This window comes from Rattus norvegicus, chromosome 19, assembly GCF_021556685.1.
Source record: "Rattus norvegicus strain SHRSP/BbbUtx chromosome 19, alternate assembly SHRSP_T2T, whole genome shotgun sequence".
Taxonomy (NCBI): domain Eukaryota; kingdom Metazoa; phylum Chordata; class Mammalia; order Rodentia; family Muridae; genus Rattus; species Rattus norvegicus.
Genome location: NC_141552.1, coordinates 53,560,838 through 53,579,238, shown reverse-complemented (window position 1 = coordinate 53,579,238; position 18,401 = coordinate 53,560,838). Strand labels below are relative to the sequence as shown.

Below are 18,401 nucleotides of genomic sequence, written 5' to 3'. Positions count from 1 at the left end.
GGGACTTTGGTATGCATGCTATGTTCTCCATTAAGAGTGACTTTGCACAGATGACACTTGTGAGGCTCAGGGAGGCTTTCTGCCAGGAAGTGCTGGCTGCTGTGGTGACTTATGGGTTCTGTGTCACCCGTGTTAATAGTCACTGGGCCACTGATGGCGCACAGAGCGAGCAGTGTGCTGTGTGCCCCATTTGGTGTTATTAATCTTCAAAATGACCCAAGGAGCCATGGCTGCAGCTCAATACTAGCTTCTGAAATCTCGGCTTCCATCTGCCTTTAAATTCTGACTTGCAGGAAGGAAAGCACAGCAGATATAGGCTCTGTTACCGGATGCCCTAAGCAGTCCCAGCAAGGTCTCCTGCAACGAAACCCCTTAATATTTCTGTGGTTGCAATGCTTGAAAACTAAGTAGGATACAGAAAGGCAAAACAGCCTTCAAATGAGATTGTATTCCATTGAGTGAGTTTTAATATGAGACTTATGAAATTTCAACCCCCACTTTTTGGAACCTTATTGGGTTTTGGAATTGCAATAAGGGGGTTTTGATGTGGGAATATTATTGCTTCTTTATGTTACCTATGAACAAGTGATTTGTTCAAAGATACACAGCCTGTAAATACAGAGGCAGCATGCCACTAATAGCGTGCCACCGAGAAAGTCAACATGTTACCCGTGTCTGCTGAGCCCAGCCCACTGGGTCACACAGGAAGTAGGTGACGTTGAAAGACACATGCAGAATGGGAGGTTTGGGTCTCAGACAGGCCTGGGCTTAGACCTCAGAGAGACCCAGAAGGAAGATCTCTACAGAGCCTCGTTTTCCTTTTGAGCTCACCTCTTCTTTAGGCATGAATTTCACTTGCACGTTGGCCCTCTCGTCAGGATCCAAGACTCCGGAAGTGGGTTGGATCTCAAAGATCCGAGACTTGGGCGTCATCTCAGCTCGCAGCTTTCGCCTTAAATACTTTGGTATGTGTTTATCCATCTGGGTTGGGAATGTTAGACAGTTAGATCATGTATGTGGAAAGCAGATCTGTTCCATTCCCCATGCATGGGAGAGCTACACTTCCAGAGTGCTTTCCAGGCATTGGGGAAATGTGCACCGGAGGCAAAAGGGAAGTAAGGCATTCTACCCAATGATAAGGCCTGATATAGCATTGGGTGCCAGGTCTAGGGTCTGGGCAATGGTTAACACTGAGGGTCTGTCAACGGGAAGTTAAAATGGTGAAAGGAAAGGCTTGGGGTCCCAACTCTGGCTAAAGCAGGTATGGAGAGAAGGGGAACACAGTTCACCTTGTTAGTAGACTTCGGGGTGTAGACAAACCATTCACAAGGGACTTGGAGATGGTTGGAAAGCTGAATGGTTTCTACCATGCACTGCCCACACTGGATTGTAGCAAATTCTATTTTGTTGCACGACAGGGTCATACTTGGAATGGTCACAGTGGCTTGGAGGCAGATGTGAATGGTTGGCCCTCCAGACACCTGGAATAGACAGTTATAGTTGCCTTGTGGCTTGGGGCTAGGGAAAAACCACAACAAATATGTCTCATGCTGGAGACATAGCTCAGTTATAGAGGTCTTGCCTAGGAGGCTCAGAGCCTGGCTTTTGGTCCCCAGTACTGTATCACCTTGGGGTTCTCAATAGGCCTGGTTGGAAATCTGGATGGCCATTTTAGGTTCAGGGGTGTACTGTACCTTGATGGGGAGAATGACTTCTTTGTTGCCCACAGAAAGATTAGCCCCTTGTGGGTCACATCTCACTTCGAATGTTTCTGTCTCACAGTAAGGTAGGTTCTTTACACGGTCTAGCTCAGTGCTGAAGCCTGGGTCAAGACAAAGGGAAAAAATGTTTTTCATGAGCAAGGGAAATAGCACATAGAAGCTGCCCCATGCAGTGGGACCTGTGTGGTAGGCTGACCAAAAGTATCACAGAGTATCACAGAATAGCACAGTAACTCCTATAGCTAAGCGCAGAAGTGGCAGGAATGTTGGGGAGCATTGCATGGGAATGTCAGAAAGTTGGGGAGTGTGGGGAGCATGCACGGGAATGGCGGGGAGTGTGCCTGGGCCCCAGGCCCTGGAAGGATGAGACATGCAGGTGGGCTCCTGGTACCTGTTTCATGAAGGACATGCTTTTCTGCATGGAAGGACACAGGAAAGTGACTGGTGTTGGTGATCTTGATGATGTGGGTTCGGACGTCACCAAGCACAATGTAGCCAAAGTCCAGGATGTACTCTGGCAGCTGGACTCTGAAACAGCCAGGGGGATGTCCTAGTCACTGGTCACTTTCAGGCCCAGAAGGCTACTTTTCCCGAAGGGAGTGAGTGTGTTCTCTCTCCTGTGTGCAACAGCTAAGGACCACTAGATAAAGACTAGACACTCCATGCATCCTTCACAAGTCCACATGTGTGTTTTGGTTGTTATCCAGTCACATGTTCAGTAGGGGGCCCCAGGGAGCTGAGATGGGGCCTGTCTACTGGATGTGGTATCCTGGCTTTAGGAGCCAGAATTGCCTGACTGACTTGGTGCTAGAGACTGTCAGCTAACATGAGGTACACAGCTTCTACTCCTAGATCAATCAGTATCTCAGGAGACGCAGAGAGCCATTTGCTTCCACACACTCCAAAACAAAGGCAACACAAGTGCAAGAGGGACCTCACTTGGCTAGTTTGCGGCAGCTCCGGTGGCTGAAGTAGGTGTCCTCTGTGGTACTGGAGGAGATGCCTCTCTGGTGTTCCAGGGCGTAGTCTTGGACTATAAGTCGTTCTACCTCCATCTGGAGATGAGCACTTAACTGAAGTGAGAGGGAGAGTGACTCAGAAGACTATTCTTCAACATGTGTTCTCTCTGGTCACTGTTGGGTTTTTCCCCCCCACAAAGGGTAAACTGATTCTTTACGCTTTCCAAGTTTTAAATGTGTACTAAGTAAAAGTTAACAGTGAATAAATTCTCATGCACTTATAAATGAGGAAGTTTCTTTTAAAAAGAGTTTTTAGATTTGTTTATTTCATGCACATGTGTGTTTTGCCTACATATATGTATGGGTATTGTATATGTGTCTGGTGCCCATGTAGTTCAGACGAGGGCCAGAGATGCACTGTGTGGATGTTGGGGTATGAGTTTGGATCTTCTGGTAGAGCTGCAAGTGCACACACATGCTCACCCATCTCCCTGCCCCCAGACAGTACAGTTTAAAAATGTTTTGACATGGGCTGCCAAGACGGCTGAGCAGGTAAAGAGGCCTGAGTTCACTCCCTACGTGGAAGGGAGAACTAACTCCTAAAAGTGGTCCTCTTACTATCTCAGTTGCTCTGTGACGTATGCACACTTCCCTGGCACATAAATATATAACAGATGTTTTTAAAAATAAAAAAAAGTGTTTTGACAAAATGCTAAAGTACTGTAGACCTACTGTGTGTTTTCTCTCATGATTTCAGCTTCAATGACCATTTTTATAGTCCTACGCAAGGACACAGAGTTAGGACGTTCTACCCCCCACCCCGTTTCTTCTTCACAGTTTTACTTATGTGAAGATGCATGTCTGGGGTTATATGCACTTGAGCCCAGAGGTCCACAGTGGCCAGAGGCACTGGCTCCCCTGGAGTTAGTGTTACGGGTAGAGAAGGTTTCGTATTTCAGAGGGTAGTGTTTAGTGCAGATTCATAAGAGTTCTAAATGCTGAGAAAAAGTGATTCTGAGTGCTCAGCTGTGGATGGTACAACAATGTTACTTCCTCCTCTCACAAAGGCTCGGGGGGACATCTTAGAAGAGTGGGTTGAGAGAATGTGAGATCAGAGGAGGTGGGGGGAGTGCCGTGAGGGAAGTGCTTTCTGGACACATCTTGGATGCTACACACATGGACTCACAAGTCCTGCACAACTAGCCCAAGCCAGTTAAAAATTCCAGCATTGAGTGGAGAGACATTCCCGAAGCCTCACCCCTCACTGAGCAGCTAATGGTGGTTGGTGGCTGCCAATGGAGGGAGCCTTTTCCTGAGAAGAGGTGGATGTTGGTAGTTTGCTCATGTCCCATTAGATGATGTCATACATATAAACATACGGGCCACTCTAATTGGACTTGGTTGGTTAAAAAAAAAAAAGAGGTTGTGAAGTTGGGAGGCAGATGGGAGATGGGGGAGCTGGAAGGAATGGGTGGGGAGATTCAAAGGTGACTAAGACACATTGTAAATGCGTATGAAATTTCCAAAAAAAATGAAAAGAAAGCAATTTTATGCCTAATAATGGACTATCTTGGTTCATCTCCCCTCCTCCCTTTCCCACAAAATTTGTTTTTCCTCCTGAGTTTCCTCTCCCAATATACCCTTCTTTATGATAAACACAAGTGAAATGTCATTCCTACCTCATTCCATACCTAAGCAATTCTGACTGTTCCAAGTCTGGAATATTCCTTGTCCCCACTTCACTTCTGGGGCATCATCACCACTACTACCTTTCACTTAGACTCACCCAAAGAGCTTTAAAAAGCCTCTGTATCCTCATATCTGTCCTGATTCCATTAAGCCCCGTCCCCTTATAGCTGCACAAGAAGCTACAGAGATGCAAACTCAATTATGCCGTTGCACTTCCGGTTAGAACATTTTTAGTGCCTCCCTCTTGCCCTTAGGAAAAGTCCCAAACTCCTAATGGGTTCTCCAGGCTCACCTCTTTGGGCTCATCCTGCCTTTTTTCCCAAACCTCTCTTCTGCCTTGGCTGTCTCTTTCTCTGTTTCTGGGATATCCCGTGTCATCGCCCCGCCCCGCCCCGCCCCGCCCCGCCCCGCCCCGCCCCGCCCCGCCCCGCCCCGCCCCGCCCCGCCCCGTCTTGAACGTGTTCTCTGCCTCACATAAGTTTTGTGTAAGGTGGAGTTACTCTCACCTCTGCGGTCTCCTCCTCGGGGATTTCCTCTGTAATCACCTCATAGTGATTGACAGTCTCGTATTTACTGTACTCTTTTTCTATGTTTTTCTTCGCTTGTTCTAAGAAGTGTTGGTACTTTTCATTGCCTGTGGAGGGTAGAGGGGAGAGAAGCACCCTGGTTAGACACAGAGATGGGCTTGGCCTCAAACATAGACTCTCAGCTCCGGGGGGAGTGAGGAGGGAAATGAACATTTTGATACTCTACCTACCATATTCTCTCTACTTTGGAGGGACAGGTAATTTGTGAGTGAGGTGAATTTGTACCTGAGACCTCACTGAGTTTAATGACACAGCCCATGAGCTACAAGCTGGTCCTCAGGAGCACATGGCACTAACAGGCTCCTGCAGGAACCTGGAGGTACAGAGAGCCGGCCAGATGTGAGGGTCAGGAAGGAGACCTTTGTCTCATGGTTGAAAACTGAGATCCCTGCAGGTTCAGGATCTGCAAATTGGAACTCTGCTCAGTTCTCAATTCTAAACTTCTATACTTGACAGTCCCTTCAGTGCTGAACAGACTGAGATAGCTGGGCACTCAGTGGCTTTTCACATGCTAAGTGCCTCCCAGTTAACATAAAGAGTATGTCAGTGTCAGTTACTTTAAGTGTCCAGTTACTTTAAGTCAAATGAGTCACAATACCCTTAATGAAGGCAGGTAGACAGGTGGCAGGGGGATCTCAGATGCTTGGATTGGCCAAAAGTCATTGCAAATTTAAATGCTTTAAAGATAAGGGTGGGCAAAGAATTAAAAAGCCTACTGTGAAAATGAGAAATGTTGAAACTAGTCAACACCAGTGTTTAAGACCAGACAATGTTCAGATCTGAGTAACTGAAAAACCTCCCTCGTAACCACACGTTCTATCTTGTGATGCTAACGGGGGTCCTGATTTTCATCCGAGAGGCCAAGGTCTCCTTTCCGACCCTCATGGCTGGCTGGCTGTGCCTGTAGGTTCAGGACCTACAAAATCAAACACTTATGGAAGAGAACTGTTTGGGAAAATGGCGCATCTATACCAAAGCTGTACAGACGTTTTGTAACTATGTCCTGGCGGTTGAGTGAGTCACTGTTTCTATACCGCTTCCATGGTACTGGGTGTTACGGGTCTAGAGGTGGTGGGTTGAGGTACATGGGAGGATGTACGTAGGTTCCATGCAAAAACCATGACATTTTATGTGTGGGACCTGTGCATGTGTGGATTTCAGCAGCCGAGGGAGGGCCTGGAGTCAGTCAGTCTTGAGCAGATCCTGAGGACTGACGGCATGTGTGGAGCTTGGTTACCCTTCTTTGACTGAAGCTCTAATATTATAGTGTGGTCTTAGCTTTATTCATATTTATGTTATATGAAATACAATATAATATGAAAACATATCATGGTCCCAGGGGGCTGATAGTTATCATTTAATGGATGCTCCTCAGTGGGTAAGTTTGTGACTTGAGGAGAAGGAGGAGGAGGAGAGGAAAAAGGGAGAGGAGGAAGGTGGGGAGGAGGGGAAGAAGGGGGAAGAGGAAGGTGAGAGGAGGGGGAGGAGGGGGAGGAGGAGAAAGGAGAGGAGCGGGAGGAGGAGAGGAAGGAGGAGGAGGACAGGAAGAAGGGGGAAGAGGGGAAGGGGAAGGAGGGAGAGGAGGGGAAGGAGGAGGGGGAGGAGGAGGGGAAAGAAAGGGAGGAGGAGGGGAAGGAGAGGATGGCTGGGAAGTGGGCTTTCATCCAAAACCCTATAGGGAAAGCAATCCGTTCTGAGAACTGCAAAGAGGAGGCCGTGAAGAACGAGCGGTTTCCACTGACCTTTGGTCCTGCCCTGGGTTAGGAAGAGACGGCTAAAAGAACCCTAAGCCAAGTATTGGCAGAGTTACCAGCCTGGCACAAGAAGACGGCTCTGGGGACCACATGGGGCTAGGCACGTAGGCGAATTGCTAATGATGTCTAATTTCAGCCTTTAAGCACAGAACCCTGGAGTAAAGGTCTTAAGGCTTCGGCTGCTTCCCTGCCAAGGTTATATTTCGTGGTTTCGATGCTTGGCAGTGCACCAGACTCCAGTTCCACCGTGAAGACACCCAAATGTGTTGTTGGGACAGGAGACTGGGAGAGACATCATGGCTGAAGGAGTACACACTACACACTTGGCCCAAATGTCACCACATTGGCGTTGGTGGGAGTTAATTGGTGACAAAATTGGCCGGAGTCTTAGTTTGCAATGGCTACAGTTTGAGTCAAATCTAACTCTTGCCCTCCATCCTTGGCAACTGAGGTACGACATAGAAGAGGACCAGAGAATACTGGAAGTTTTTGTTGGCCCCTCCCCGGGGGTGGATGGGTAAAGTCATTTCAGTGGGTGGGGCTACCTCGGAGGTTCCTGTGTAGGTCAAGGCTGATTCGTGGGAAGATGCCCTCTCCGTACAGAGTGATGTTTTCTGGGACCAGGTGGGCGATTTGTATCTGGAAGTTTCTTTGGAAGACTTCTGGTATTCCAGGCAAGTAGTAAACTTTCAGCACCTGCTCCTTATTCGACTGGATAAAACCCTGCAAGACAGGGGGGCCAGAGAGAGCTTGATGGTGTCCCCCAGTTCTATGCTTCTGATGGGTGGTTAGACATACCATGGTGCTGTAAGAGAAAAGACAAGAAAATCCCAAGGGAGCAGGTGCCTAGGGGCATGTACTGCCTAAAGGAGGAATTCCAGGGACAAATAAAAACATTTTTACAGTAACTCATTCCCTTCTTAACGTCTAGTTTTTTAGTTCTTTGTATATTCTATACCCTAGTCCTCTATGGCAACGAATCACTAGCAGAGAGAGATGTCTTTGCACTCGGTGGGCTGATCAGCCAATTACCTCACACTTACTTTGGATGTGCAGAAACAGTTCTAAGTTTCAGAAAACCCATTTGTCTGCAGATGCTCTTACTTCCTGTGCTATGGGGTCTTACTACGAAGGCTCTCACCTGAGCCTATGAGTTGAAATGTGCTTTTACCTTTATCAATTTCGCAGTACCGGGGTGGCCTTGAACTCACAGAGATCTGCCCACCTCTGTCTTCCAGTGCTGGGATCAAAAATGTGCAGTGTGCACCACCACAGCCTGCCAGACTAGCAAGTCTGATGTTGAGGTCTTTGATCCATTTATGGCTGAATTTTGTGAAGGGTGGGAAGTAAGGATCTGGTTTTATTTTTCTACCAGTTTTCCTCACACCCCGCAGTTGTTGAAGGCACTATCTTCTCTTTCTTGTGTATTTTTGGCATCTTTGTATTTAAAAAAAAAAGATGAGGTAACTGTATTTGTGTGGATTTATACCTTGACTGTCAGTTCTATTCTGCTGATCTCTGTGTCTGTTCTAGCGTGTGTGTATGTGTGTGTGTGTGTGTGTGTGTGTGTGTGTGTGTGTGTGTGTGTGTGTGTGTGTGTACGATAGTACCATGTTGCTTTTTATCCCTCTGACTCTGTAGTATAATTTGAAAGCAGGTTTGGCCATACCACCTGCATGTTTCTTTTGGTTCAGGGTTAAATCAGGGAAAGTACTCACCTTTGTAAGTAGTGAAAGAAATACAAACTAAGAAGATATGAAAGTTTTCCTTCCTGACTACAGGACTGGCAAAATGTACCAAGCTTCGGTGAAAACCTGCCTCACAGGAAACGCTTCTCTACTTCTGGTGGGACTTCAAGGTCAACAAGCAGACAGGGAAACTGTCGAGCTCAGGTATGGTGGCATGGGAATAGAATCTCCACTCAGTGGAGACAGGAGGATGTTATGTTCAAGGCCATCCTGGGCCACCTAGAGAGGCTTATAGTCTGAGAAGACTAAACCCAACACAAAGAAGCGGAACAACACAGTTTGTGTCACCACATAGAGCAGACCGTAACGTAGCCTGGGACCCAGCAGCTCTTGGCAGATGCCCCCAGGAAAACATCTAACACTGGGATATGTAAGGGGAGATTCACAGCAGAACTGTGTCTAGTGAGAAACCACTGCCTGACCCACTTTCTGCAAACAAATGTGGTTTCAGTGGTTTTAATATGGCCAGAGAAGGAACATTATTCGGGAGTGAAAATGGATGAACCGTTGTTAAGATGCAATGATATGGATGGATCTTAAAAAATCATAATACTGGTAAAAACAGCAGCTGCTGGGGAGTACAACTAATTATACCATTTAAATTATTGTGTGTGTGCCACATGCGTGCTGGTGGAGGCCAGAAGAGGGCATGGGATTCCTTGGGGCAGGAGTTTCAGATGGTCGTGAGCTGCCACATGGATACTGGCACTCAAAACTAGGTCCTCTGGAAGAGCAGCCAGCTCTCTAAACCCCCGAGCCACCCCTTGGGCCCCAGTTGTGCTGTTTTAAAATAAAGCTAGGGAGAAGGCAAATGGTCCAGGGGCATTTTAATAGAATTGACTTCATCCATCTCAAACCACGGATCCATACAGATATATTAGCTACGGTCCAGGCTTAGCAATGAGAGTTCACAGTTACTGTGCTTCTAGAGTCCAACACTTGGCTCAGATTCATTTTGCTCACGTAAGACAGTTCCCGCAGTGTTAAGATTGTGGACGGGGTGAGAATAAACCAGTAGGTTAGCAGCCGGAAAGTGGGTGTGAGCGTTGCATGGCTATAAATTAGATTACTGATGATAAGTTACAAAGGTGGGTGGAGCCTCACATGGGAAAGACCAGCTGGGCACATTCTAGCTACAGAAGCGTTTACTCTCTCTCTCTCTCTCTCTCTCTCTCTCTCTCTCTCTCTCTCTCTCTCTGTGTGTGTGTGTATGGGTGTGTGTGTGTGTGTGTGTTTGTATGTGTGTGCATGTGTGTGTATGTGTGTGTATGTGTGTGTGTATGGGGGTGTGTGTGCATGTGTGTGTGTGTTTGTGTGTGTGTGTGTGTCTAAGAGGACAACCATGGGTGTCATTTCTTGCAGCATGCATGTTGGTTTTTGAGGCATGGTCTCTCATTGGTCTGGAATTCATCAAGTAGACTGGGCCGGCTAGTCAGGGAGCCCTAGGGGTCTGCCAGTCTCCAGTCCTCAGAGCTGGGATTACAAGTGTGCACCACCATGCTTGGCCACACCCCATGTTTGTCCACAATGCCCAGTGCAGCTACAAAGGGCGTGCCATGCCTCTGTGTGTGTGTGTGTGTGTGTGTGTGTGTGTGTGTGTGTGTGTGTGTGAGCTTTACCCTCATCTTCCTTCTCCTTCCTTCTCCTCACTCCTCTGTCGGGCAGTCTATAATGCTCTCTTGTTTCCCTACAGAGCCATTATTCCCATGCTCAGTGACTGGGATGAGGGGAGCCTTGCATCTATCTCCATCGCTTAGCCATGTATTTTCCCAGTAAAACAGCTCTCATGCAGTCCTGAGACTCACGTTGAGCAAATGTCCTTATTTTGTTATACACTAAATATGCACGGGCAATTCTGTATTCTGCAAACATCTGTCTTCATGATAAGAATTTGGCTTCATGATAGGATAGCTGGTATGTAGGGAAAGAAAAACATACAGAGAAAAATCCCATTCAGACATAAAGAGAAGTCTGAGCTAAAAGGGGGGAGCATCATAGCAGCTTCAAGAACCTGAACCACAGCAAGTCCTCTTGCAAGGCTGACTCTTGGTTAGTATCTGGGAGCCAAAGTTCTGGAAGGTTCTTGCCCTTCCCTGATGGGACTTCCTTACCGTGCCTCACCTGTGCAAACCGTACAGTTTATGTTAACTCCTTGCTTGCTTTCAGAGGGAATTTTGCTATGTGACAGGCTGAAGCATTTGTCTGACAAACTTCTAATAAAATCTCCCAGTAGTCTCCAGTGAGTCTTCCCCTGCTTGTCTCAGGCTGTCAGAGTTTATTACTGGGGGTAGAGGACAGGCTTGGAGACTGGGGGTGGAGGCTGCGATGATTAACCTGACTGGCTTTAGACTTTCTGTTGGAGGTGTTTTCAGAATGGTTTAACTGAGGTTAGATAACCTGAATGTGGGCTGCTCCGCCTTACAGGCTGAGGTTCCGGACAGAATAAAAAGGAAAGAACAAGCTAAGAACAGACAGCCATCTCTCTGACACTCGTAGACCTTGGATACTGTGTTGCCAGCTGCCTCAGGCTACTGCTGCAACAAGGAGGAACAGAGGCCGTCCCACACCACGACAGACTATATTCCTTCTTAAAAAGGTTTTCCTTCCATCCTGCTGTCCTCCCTCCCTTCATCCCTCACTTTCTCCCTCCTCTTGAATCTCATTTTTTTGGTCAGGTATTTCTGTCATAGAAATGAAAGGAATAACCAAGGCAGGGACTTAGTGTCCTCTGGGGCTCCCTGGCGGGCGTCCCCTCAGGCAGGCCTCGCTTGCTTCTCCTGAACTTCTGCCTGCTTCACCCCCTTGCTGGTTTCCTGTGTGTTCTTTGGTGGTAATAAATAATAAATCATAGTGTGGGAATGACTTCCTGGCTGAGTCCAAGGCGTCTTCCTAGAGAAGGCACATGTGGTATTTGATCAAGTTTGGCCGGCCCTTCAGAAAACAGTTGCTTTAGCTGACAAACCATCCCAGGTGACAGAAAGGGAAGAAACATACTCAGGTCTTACACCCACCCACACTGGTGAGCATAGCATAAAGGGAGAGGTTTATCAGCCAATTATCATGGGCTAACAAAGAGGCAAGAAAAGCTCTAGCTAATATTTATGAGTTGACCAAGTCCAGCTTATGCACACTTATGATTATATTTTAAGATGCAGACAGCAGCATATAGCACAGTGTTCCTTCATTTTCTTTTATACCTAATGGGTATTAGAATCAGCACTGTATTAGCATATCTAGAACGACTGTGTCCCTTTTAACTGTAGTATTTATTCTTATTCTGCCACACAATTTTAATACCTTAATATACACAGTCTTAACACCTTGGGAGATGTTTGGTTTGTTTCTGTTTTTTTTTTTTTTTTACATTGGTGTTACAGCTTATGCAGACAACAGTCTTATCCACATTTCATCTTGTAAATGTGGGAGCATGTATTTATGATAATCAGATGAGAGCAATTTAATCAAAGAGTGATCCTAATAGATATTTTCTCCCCAGAGTTGCTTCGGCTGACACAGCAGTTCTGTAGGCCCGAATGCTGTCAAAGGGGAGCTAAGGAACAAGACGCAAAAGTAAAGTAGCTAGGAAAAGATAGAAACACCATTTAGCAAACTTGTATAGAGAAAACACAAGGAAGGAAACAATACCACAGATCTCAGTTTGTAAAAATTGACAAGGCGCGCTCTGTGAGAGGACAACCTAAAAATAGGCTGTAACAAAAGTTTGGAGGAAAGACAAGCTAATGTTGAGACCGTGAAGTGCATTCAAAGCAAAAGCCATTAAAGACGAGAAAGAGACCACTTAAAGCAGGTAAATGTGGTCTGTGAAGAACATTTAATGGAAGTAAAATCTTTTGTGTCAATCCAGAAACACACGTGTATGCAACAAAAAGTTTTCTTATATATATATATTTAAAAACCAATTCTTTGCAAATGTCACATGAGGTATTTGGTCATACTTACCTCCCTCCTCCTCAGCAGATTTTTGATCCTGTATGTGTGTGGGCTATGCACACATATGTGGATGCATGCTCACATGTGTGGGGGAGAACATGTGTGCATATGTGAAAGGCCAGAGGTTGGCACTGGGTGTCTTCTTCCATTACCTGGAGCCAGGGTCTCTCCCTTGAACCCAGAGCTGAGTGATTTGTGGGTAGCCAGGCTGGAGAGCTCACTGCAGGGATTCTCTAGTCTCTGCCTGCCTGGTGCTGAGACAACAGGTGGGCTGCCACGCCCACCAGCATTCACGGGGCTGGGAGTCTCCGGTCCTTACACTGACCACTGAGCCATCTCCCGGCCACAATGCAAACGTTCCTGGATTTATGGGCAGCAAAGGAGGAGTAGGGCAGCCCCTTTCTGTGTACTTAATGCCTTATGAAACGTAAACAAACAAACACAGGATGAGAACGATTTGAATGCTGTGTCTGTCCCATTAGTTTCATAGATTCTCGCGGTGATCTGTACTCTGTCATCCCGAAAACATGATTTTCTTGTATTTATTAGTATTAAAAAAGTCATAGATTTTTAGATCCTAAATATAACAGCTCGTGTGCTGAGTCGGAGCTGAGAGGGCCACATGACCTCTGACTCTTCCGGTAGCATTGTCAGGCCCACTGGTCTGAGCCTGATCCCCTGGATCCACGGGTAGCAGAGGGCTGAGCTCGTGGTCCTCCCACCTCCACATGTGCACCGTGCTCCCCTCACCCCAAGCCAATAAGTCTAATAAAAATATCGAAAGTATAGTAAATCTGTAAAGAAAAAGAAATGTATAAGTCTAGGTAACTTAGAAAATAGTGGAAATTGGGATAGCAGTTCTGCATATAAACACAATGTCCACATTTTTAAAAGACTTTTTACTTTCCGTGGATCGGTGTCTTGCTTTTGTGTGTATGTCTGTCCACCATTAGCCTGGTGCCTGCGGAGGCCAAAGCAGGGCATCAGATCCCCTGGGACTGGAGTTATGGACAGCTAGACGCTGACCCTTCACCTGCCCCCTCTGCAAGAGCAACCAGTGCTCGTAACCACTGAGCCACCTCTCCAGCCTGGGTTCTGCACTGAGCCACCTCTCCAGCCTGGGTTCTGCACTTTTTTTTAAATTGTTGTTGTTTTGTTGTTGTTGTTTGTTTTGAGACAGGGTTTCCTTGTGTAGCCCTGGATATTCTGAAATTTGCTCTATAGACCAGGCTGGCTTCAAACTCAGAGAGATCCACCTGCCTCTCCCTTCTGACTGCTGGGATTAAAGGCGTGCGTGCTACCACCACAAGGCAGTTTACCGAGGTAAGGCTAATCGGCGTGGGTGTGCTCACTGAATAACAACGCTACAGTCCTCACTATTCTGTAAGACAGAAAAGTCAGCACTCAGCTCACGAAGTTAGGAAAAGAAAACATAGATGCAAGTCCTGAAGACCAGTTACGGCAAATCAGGAAGAAGAGCAAAGGGGAGTCGGCTTAACAGACATTAGCTCGGGTTTAAAAGACATGGCGATGGTGTAGCTTAGAGTTAAGGTCTGGATTCACAGGCCAAGGACTACAGGGCATGCATGTCAGGGAGCGCAGCAGCCCTCATCTCTGGATGATAAGATGGTGAACGGGGGCTGCAGAGATGGACAGTGGGTAAAAGCACTCGAAACTCTTACAGCGTGAGCTTCCTCTTGACTGACTGTGGCACAGGTTCCAGGGATCCGATGTCCCCATGCTGCCCTTCTTGGGTACACACATGTACACACACGCATGCATAAACACAAATAAAAGTCTTGAAATCTTGAAAAAAAAGTTATGAATAATTATAAATTAATTACATCCCCTTTTATTATTTTCTAACTTTTTATAACAAGCATGTGTCATCCTCATAAGGAGAAGTTTTTTAAAAGTGCCAGTTCAACATACTATCAAGAGGAGCAACTTCCCCTCTTGCTTCCAGAACCAGAGTGAGCCTTGGCTGGCTGCGGGCGATCTCATACATGCTTTGATGTACCAGTGGGAGCCCCCCTCCCTTCTCCCACTTTAGAGACAGTATCTCATTATACAGCACAGGGTGGCCTTGAATGTAAGGTCCTACTTCCTAGGGGTTTCAAAGTGTACCAGCGCAAATGGCTCAAATTAAACTTACTATCATGGGGGAACACCCTTAAGTTGTACGTTTCTAACTGGTTCATCACATATCTGTTGTACCTGGAAATAGGTACTGGAGGACTTGGTAGATATTTGTTTAATGGCCGAGTATTCCTGAGTCTCTCTATCTGTCTATCGATCTAACCACCTACCCATCAGTCCGTCTACCAACATAGGCTCACATCAAAGTTGCCAAGTAGCCAAGGACCAGGTTTTCCCTGATCCTTCTGCGTCATCCTCCTGAATGCTCTGGGATTACACCATGTCTGAGTGCTACTTGTAGTACCCGCAGTGATGTCCCCTGCCATGGGTGTGTCTCGTCTGTTTGGGGTGAGCCCTCTCCCTTCTGACTCACCGACAGAGGCAGGATAAGTGGCATTCCAGGGAGAAGGTTCCTTGGGGAAGACCGGTAATTAGTCAGAACTTTGAACTCAAAGCCAACTTTCCCGATGTTTTTCAGTGTGATTTCACGTTCTGTGATATGGTCAAACAGCTGGAGAGGGGAGGAGAGGAAGGACTGTGACTTGTCTGTGAGATTCTGCTCTCAGCCTGGACAAGGGGATCAGCCAATGCACCCCACAAATGTCCTCCTACATGCCATAAGATGTTGGTCAATCCACATTCAAGCATTGTGGAAGTAACTCCCTGGAGAACCTACATTTTCTAGAATAAGAAGATTTGCTTCTGATTTGATCCTATTAAAAAAGCACAATCTTTAAATTTAGAATGTTCTAGAATTAATTTTTCCAACGATATCAGGAGGCACAGGTATAACATGCCAGTTAAGATTTGCTAGCGTTCTTCATACGCTCATATGGTAGGCTTAACGCCCCCAAACTGAGGCCTACTTCAGGGGTTCCGAGAACAAACCAGGGCAAAACTCGTTGTCTTAGGTAGGATCAGGTCTGTTTAGGGTGACAGAGCTGTAGAGATGAATTGAGACCAGTTTATCAGAGGACCCTGGGGGTGAAGAAGCAAAGTGAATTCTATCTGGATAACATGGCGGAGAAGACAGCATGTTGGGTGACTCTGACTGCAGAGGCAGTCTTCAGACTACACGCATATCTGTACACACGGATTTCAATAATTTCTACTTTCTGCATGGCTACGTAACAGGGATCAAATGAGGTAAAAATCACCAGGAAGTACAGTCTCTGAGTACACAACACACAGTCTAAGCAGAGAGAAGTACACAGAGACCCGGCTGAGAGCTACCCCTACCCCAGTCAGAAATCGCGTTGTGTCTGAGATGTGCCAAGTGCCAAGTGAAGGCAGGGAGGAGGTAAGCTTTGGGAAGGAGCTGGGCCGTGACTGACAGGTGAACAGGTCTGGGATGGGGGCGGAGCAGGACATGAGAAGCACAGTGCAGGACAAGTGTGGAGGTAGAGAGGGCTGTGGTGCATGAGAGGCAGTGGGTAGACACACTTGGCCACAGCTAAATGGATGGCTTATACCGGGGGATTATGGGCGACTCGATGTCTGTGTATGGAGCATCAGTTAAAAAACGGGCTTAGGGGCTGGGGATTTAGCTCAGTGGTAGAGCGCTTACCTAGGAAGCGCAAGGCCCTGGGTTCGGTCCCCAGCTCCGGAAAAAAAAAAAAAAACAAAAACGGGCTTAACAGCTGGGTGTGGTGGTACGTTCCTTTAATCCCAGCAATCAAGCAGCAGGGCAGGTAGGTCTCTCTGAGTTTGAGGCTAGCCTGGCCTACATGATGAGTTTCAGGGTTATACAGAGAGACCCCATCTCAAAAAGCTCCAAACCCAAAACGAAATCATAAAAAGGATGGCTGAACAATGGGGATCCCACCGACTTCCTAAATATCACAGGCTGTTGCCAATATTATAGGTCACCTCCCAGAACTTGACCGTAAGACCTGTAGTCAAAGGTACCACATGGTCGAGTCATGGACCGTGAAGAGATCTAGCTGGTGCTCTACTGGGAGTTGCATCCCTGCTGGCTAGCCTAGCTTTCACACTGCTGGAAGGTGCTGTGAGAGCTACTGGGGAGAAAAGTCACCATCAGCCTCATCCGGCTACGAACCCTGTGAACTGCAAGGACCTCCCTGGTACAGCAGGGACATAAATGTTATGGGCATAACAAGCTACCTCTTGATTGGCTATATGGCCCATCCCATAAGATGGCATGTACACCTGCCACCGAGGTCATAAGTCATGGTCCCCAGGGGAAAGCCTAGTACCACACTAATTGTACTGATAAAATGGCATACTATTAAAATGACTCCTAATAACTTAATACACATTAGTGCATCTCCAACCCTTGTGAGCAAAGCTTTTTTTTTTTTTTTTTTTTGTAGTAGATGGCAATGGCACAGAGACCCACAGCTGATCAGCATATAGAGAACAGTGTCTTCAAAGCGGGTTCCAAATGAAATGTCTGCACCACACCCTGCCTCTCAAGGTAGGAGATCTGTGTGGAAGATGGGGGCATAGGGGTGGCAAGAGCCAGACTCAGTAGGGCAGTTGCATGGAGGAAGGGAGGGAGGGAGCAGAAAAGCCCAGCCCAAGCCAGGAGCTAAGTGACCTAACTGGTGACAGAGAAGAGATCTCACAGTGACAGTCTACCATGACCAGAGCAAAGCATCGCTGGTGGGATGGCATCGCTGCCCATCCCCATCTTATAGATGAGAGATGCTGAGGCTTGGAGATGTGAGGTGATGCTCCTAAGGTAACAGCAGGAATCCAGACAGGATAACAAACAAACAAAAAACCCAAAGCAAAAAAAAAATGTGCTTTTTTCTCAAGACTGAGCTGCTGGGATGAACTGTCCCAGGAATGATGGGGATGATGGGGATGATGGGGATGGTGAAGATGATGGGGATGATGAGGATGATGATGGGGATGATGATGGGGATGATGATGGGGGTGATGATGGGAATGATGATGGGGATGATGGGGATGATGATGGGGATGATGATGGGGGTGATGAGGATGATGATGGGGATGATGGGGATGATGATGGGAATGATGATGGGGTGATGATGAGGATGATGATGGGGATGATGGGGATGATGATGGGGATGATGGGGATGATGATGGGGATGATGGGGATGATGGGGATGATGATGGGGTGATGATGAGGATGATGATGGGGATGATGGGGATGATGATGGGGATGATGGGGATGATGATGGGGATGATGATGGGAATGATGAGGATGATGGGAATGATGATGGGGATGATGGGGATGATGATGGGGATGATGATGGGGATGATGATGGGGATGATGATGGGGATGATGATGGGGATGATGATGGGGATGATGATGGGAATGATGATGGGGATGATGGGGATGATGATGGGGATGATGGGGATGATGATGGGGATGATGGGGATGATGGGGATGATGATGGGATGACGATACACTTTTGGAAAATTTCTCTGACAACGACGTCTATGTGGATTGGTAGTGACGTGATCCCTTGCTTGGTATGTGTCTGTAGACCAGAGGTGTTGACATCATGTGGCAGGGAGCTGGCTTTTGAAAACTGAAACTGCAGGCAAATGCAGGTCCCACTGAATCAGACACGGAGTCCCTTCTGCACTGCAGTACGGGCAGACTGCTGTGATATTCAGGCATGGCAGCCAGGTGTCACTGTGCATGCATGCAATCCTAGCTCTTGGGAGGTGTGGGTGGGAGCATCGGGAATTTGAGGTCATCCTCTGGCTACAACAGTGGGTTTGAAGTAAGCCGGGGCCCCATGAGACCCTGCCTTTAAAAAAATCAAAACCAAAACCATCAAAACAAAAATTTAGGTGTGAGCTGTGGTGGGACTGGAGGGGTTCAAAGTGGGACTGAGGTGGGAAACTTGGAAAT

The 18,401-nt window shown here is 47.1% G+C and overlaps 1 protein-coding gene across 2 annotated transcripts in view; it reads right to left on the bottom strand.

The window, feature by feature from the left end:
• The window catches only part of Hydin (Hydin, axonemal central pair apparatus protein), a 345,749-nt gene that overhangs the window by 110,038 nt on the left and 217,310 nt on the right, over window positions 1-18,401 (bottom strand). For both annotated transcript variants that reach the window (XM_087594210.1, NM_001427650.1), the window contains 8 exon segments: window positions 14,922-15,059; window positions 7,256-7,433; window positions 4,876-5,003; window positions 2,661-2,794; window positions 2,113-2,249; window positions 1,695-1,822; window positions 1,290-1,481; window positions 832-981 (listed from right to left, as the gene is read on the bottom strand). In XM_087594210.1, coding sequence (XP_087450336.1) covers window positions 832-981; window positions 1,290-1,481; window positions 1,695-1,822; window positions 2,113-2,249; window positions 2,661-2,794; window positions 4,876-5,003; window positions 7,256-7,433; window positions 14,922-15,059 — 1,185 coding nt within the window.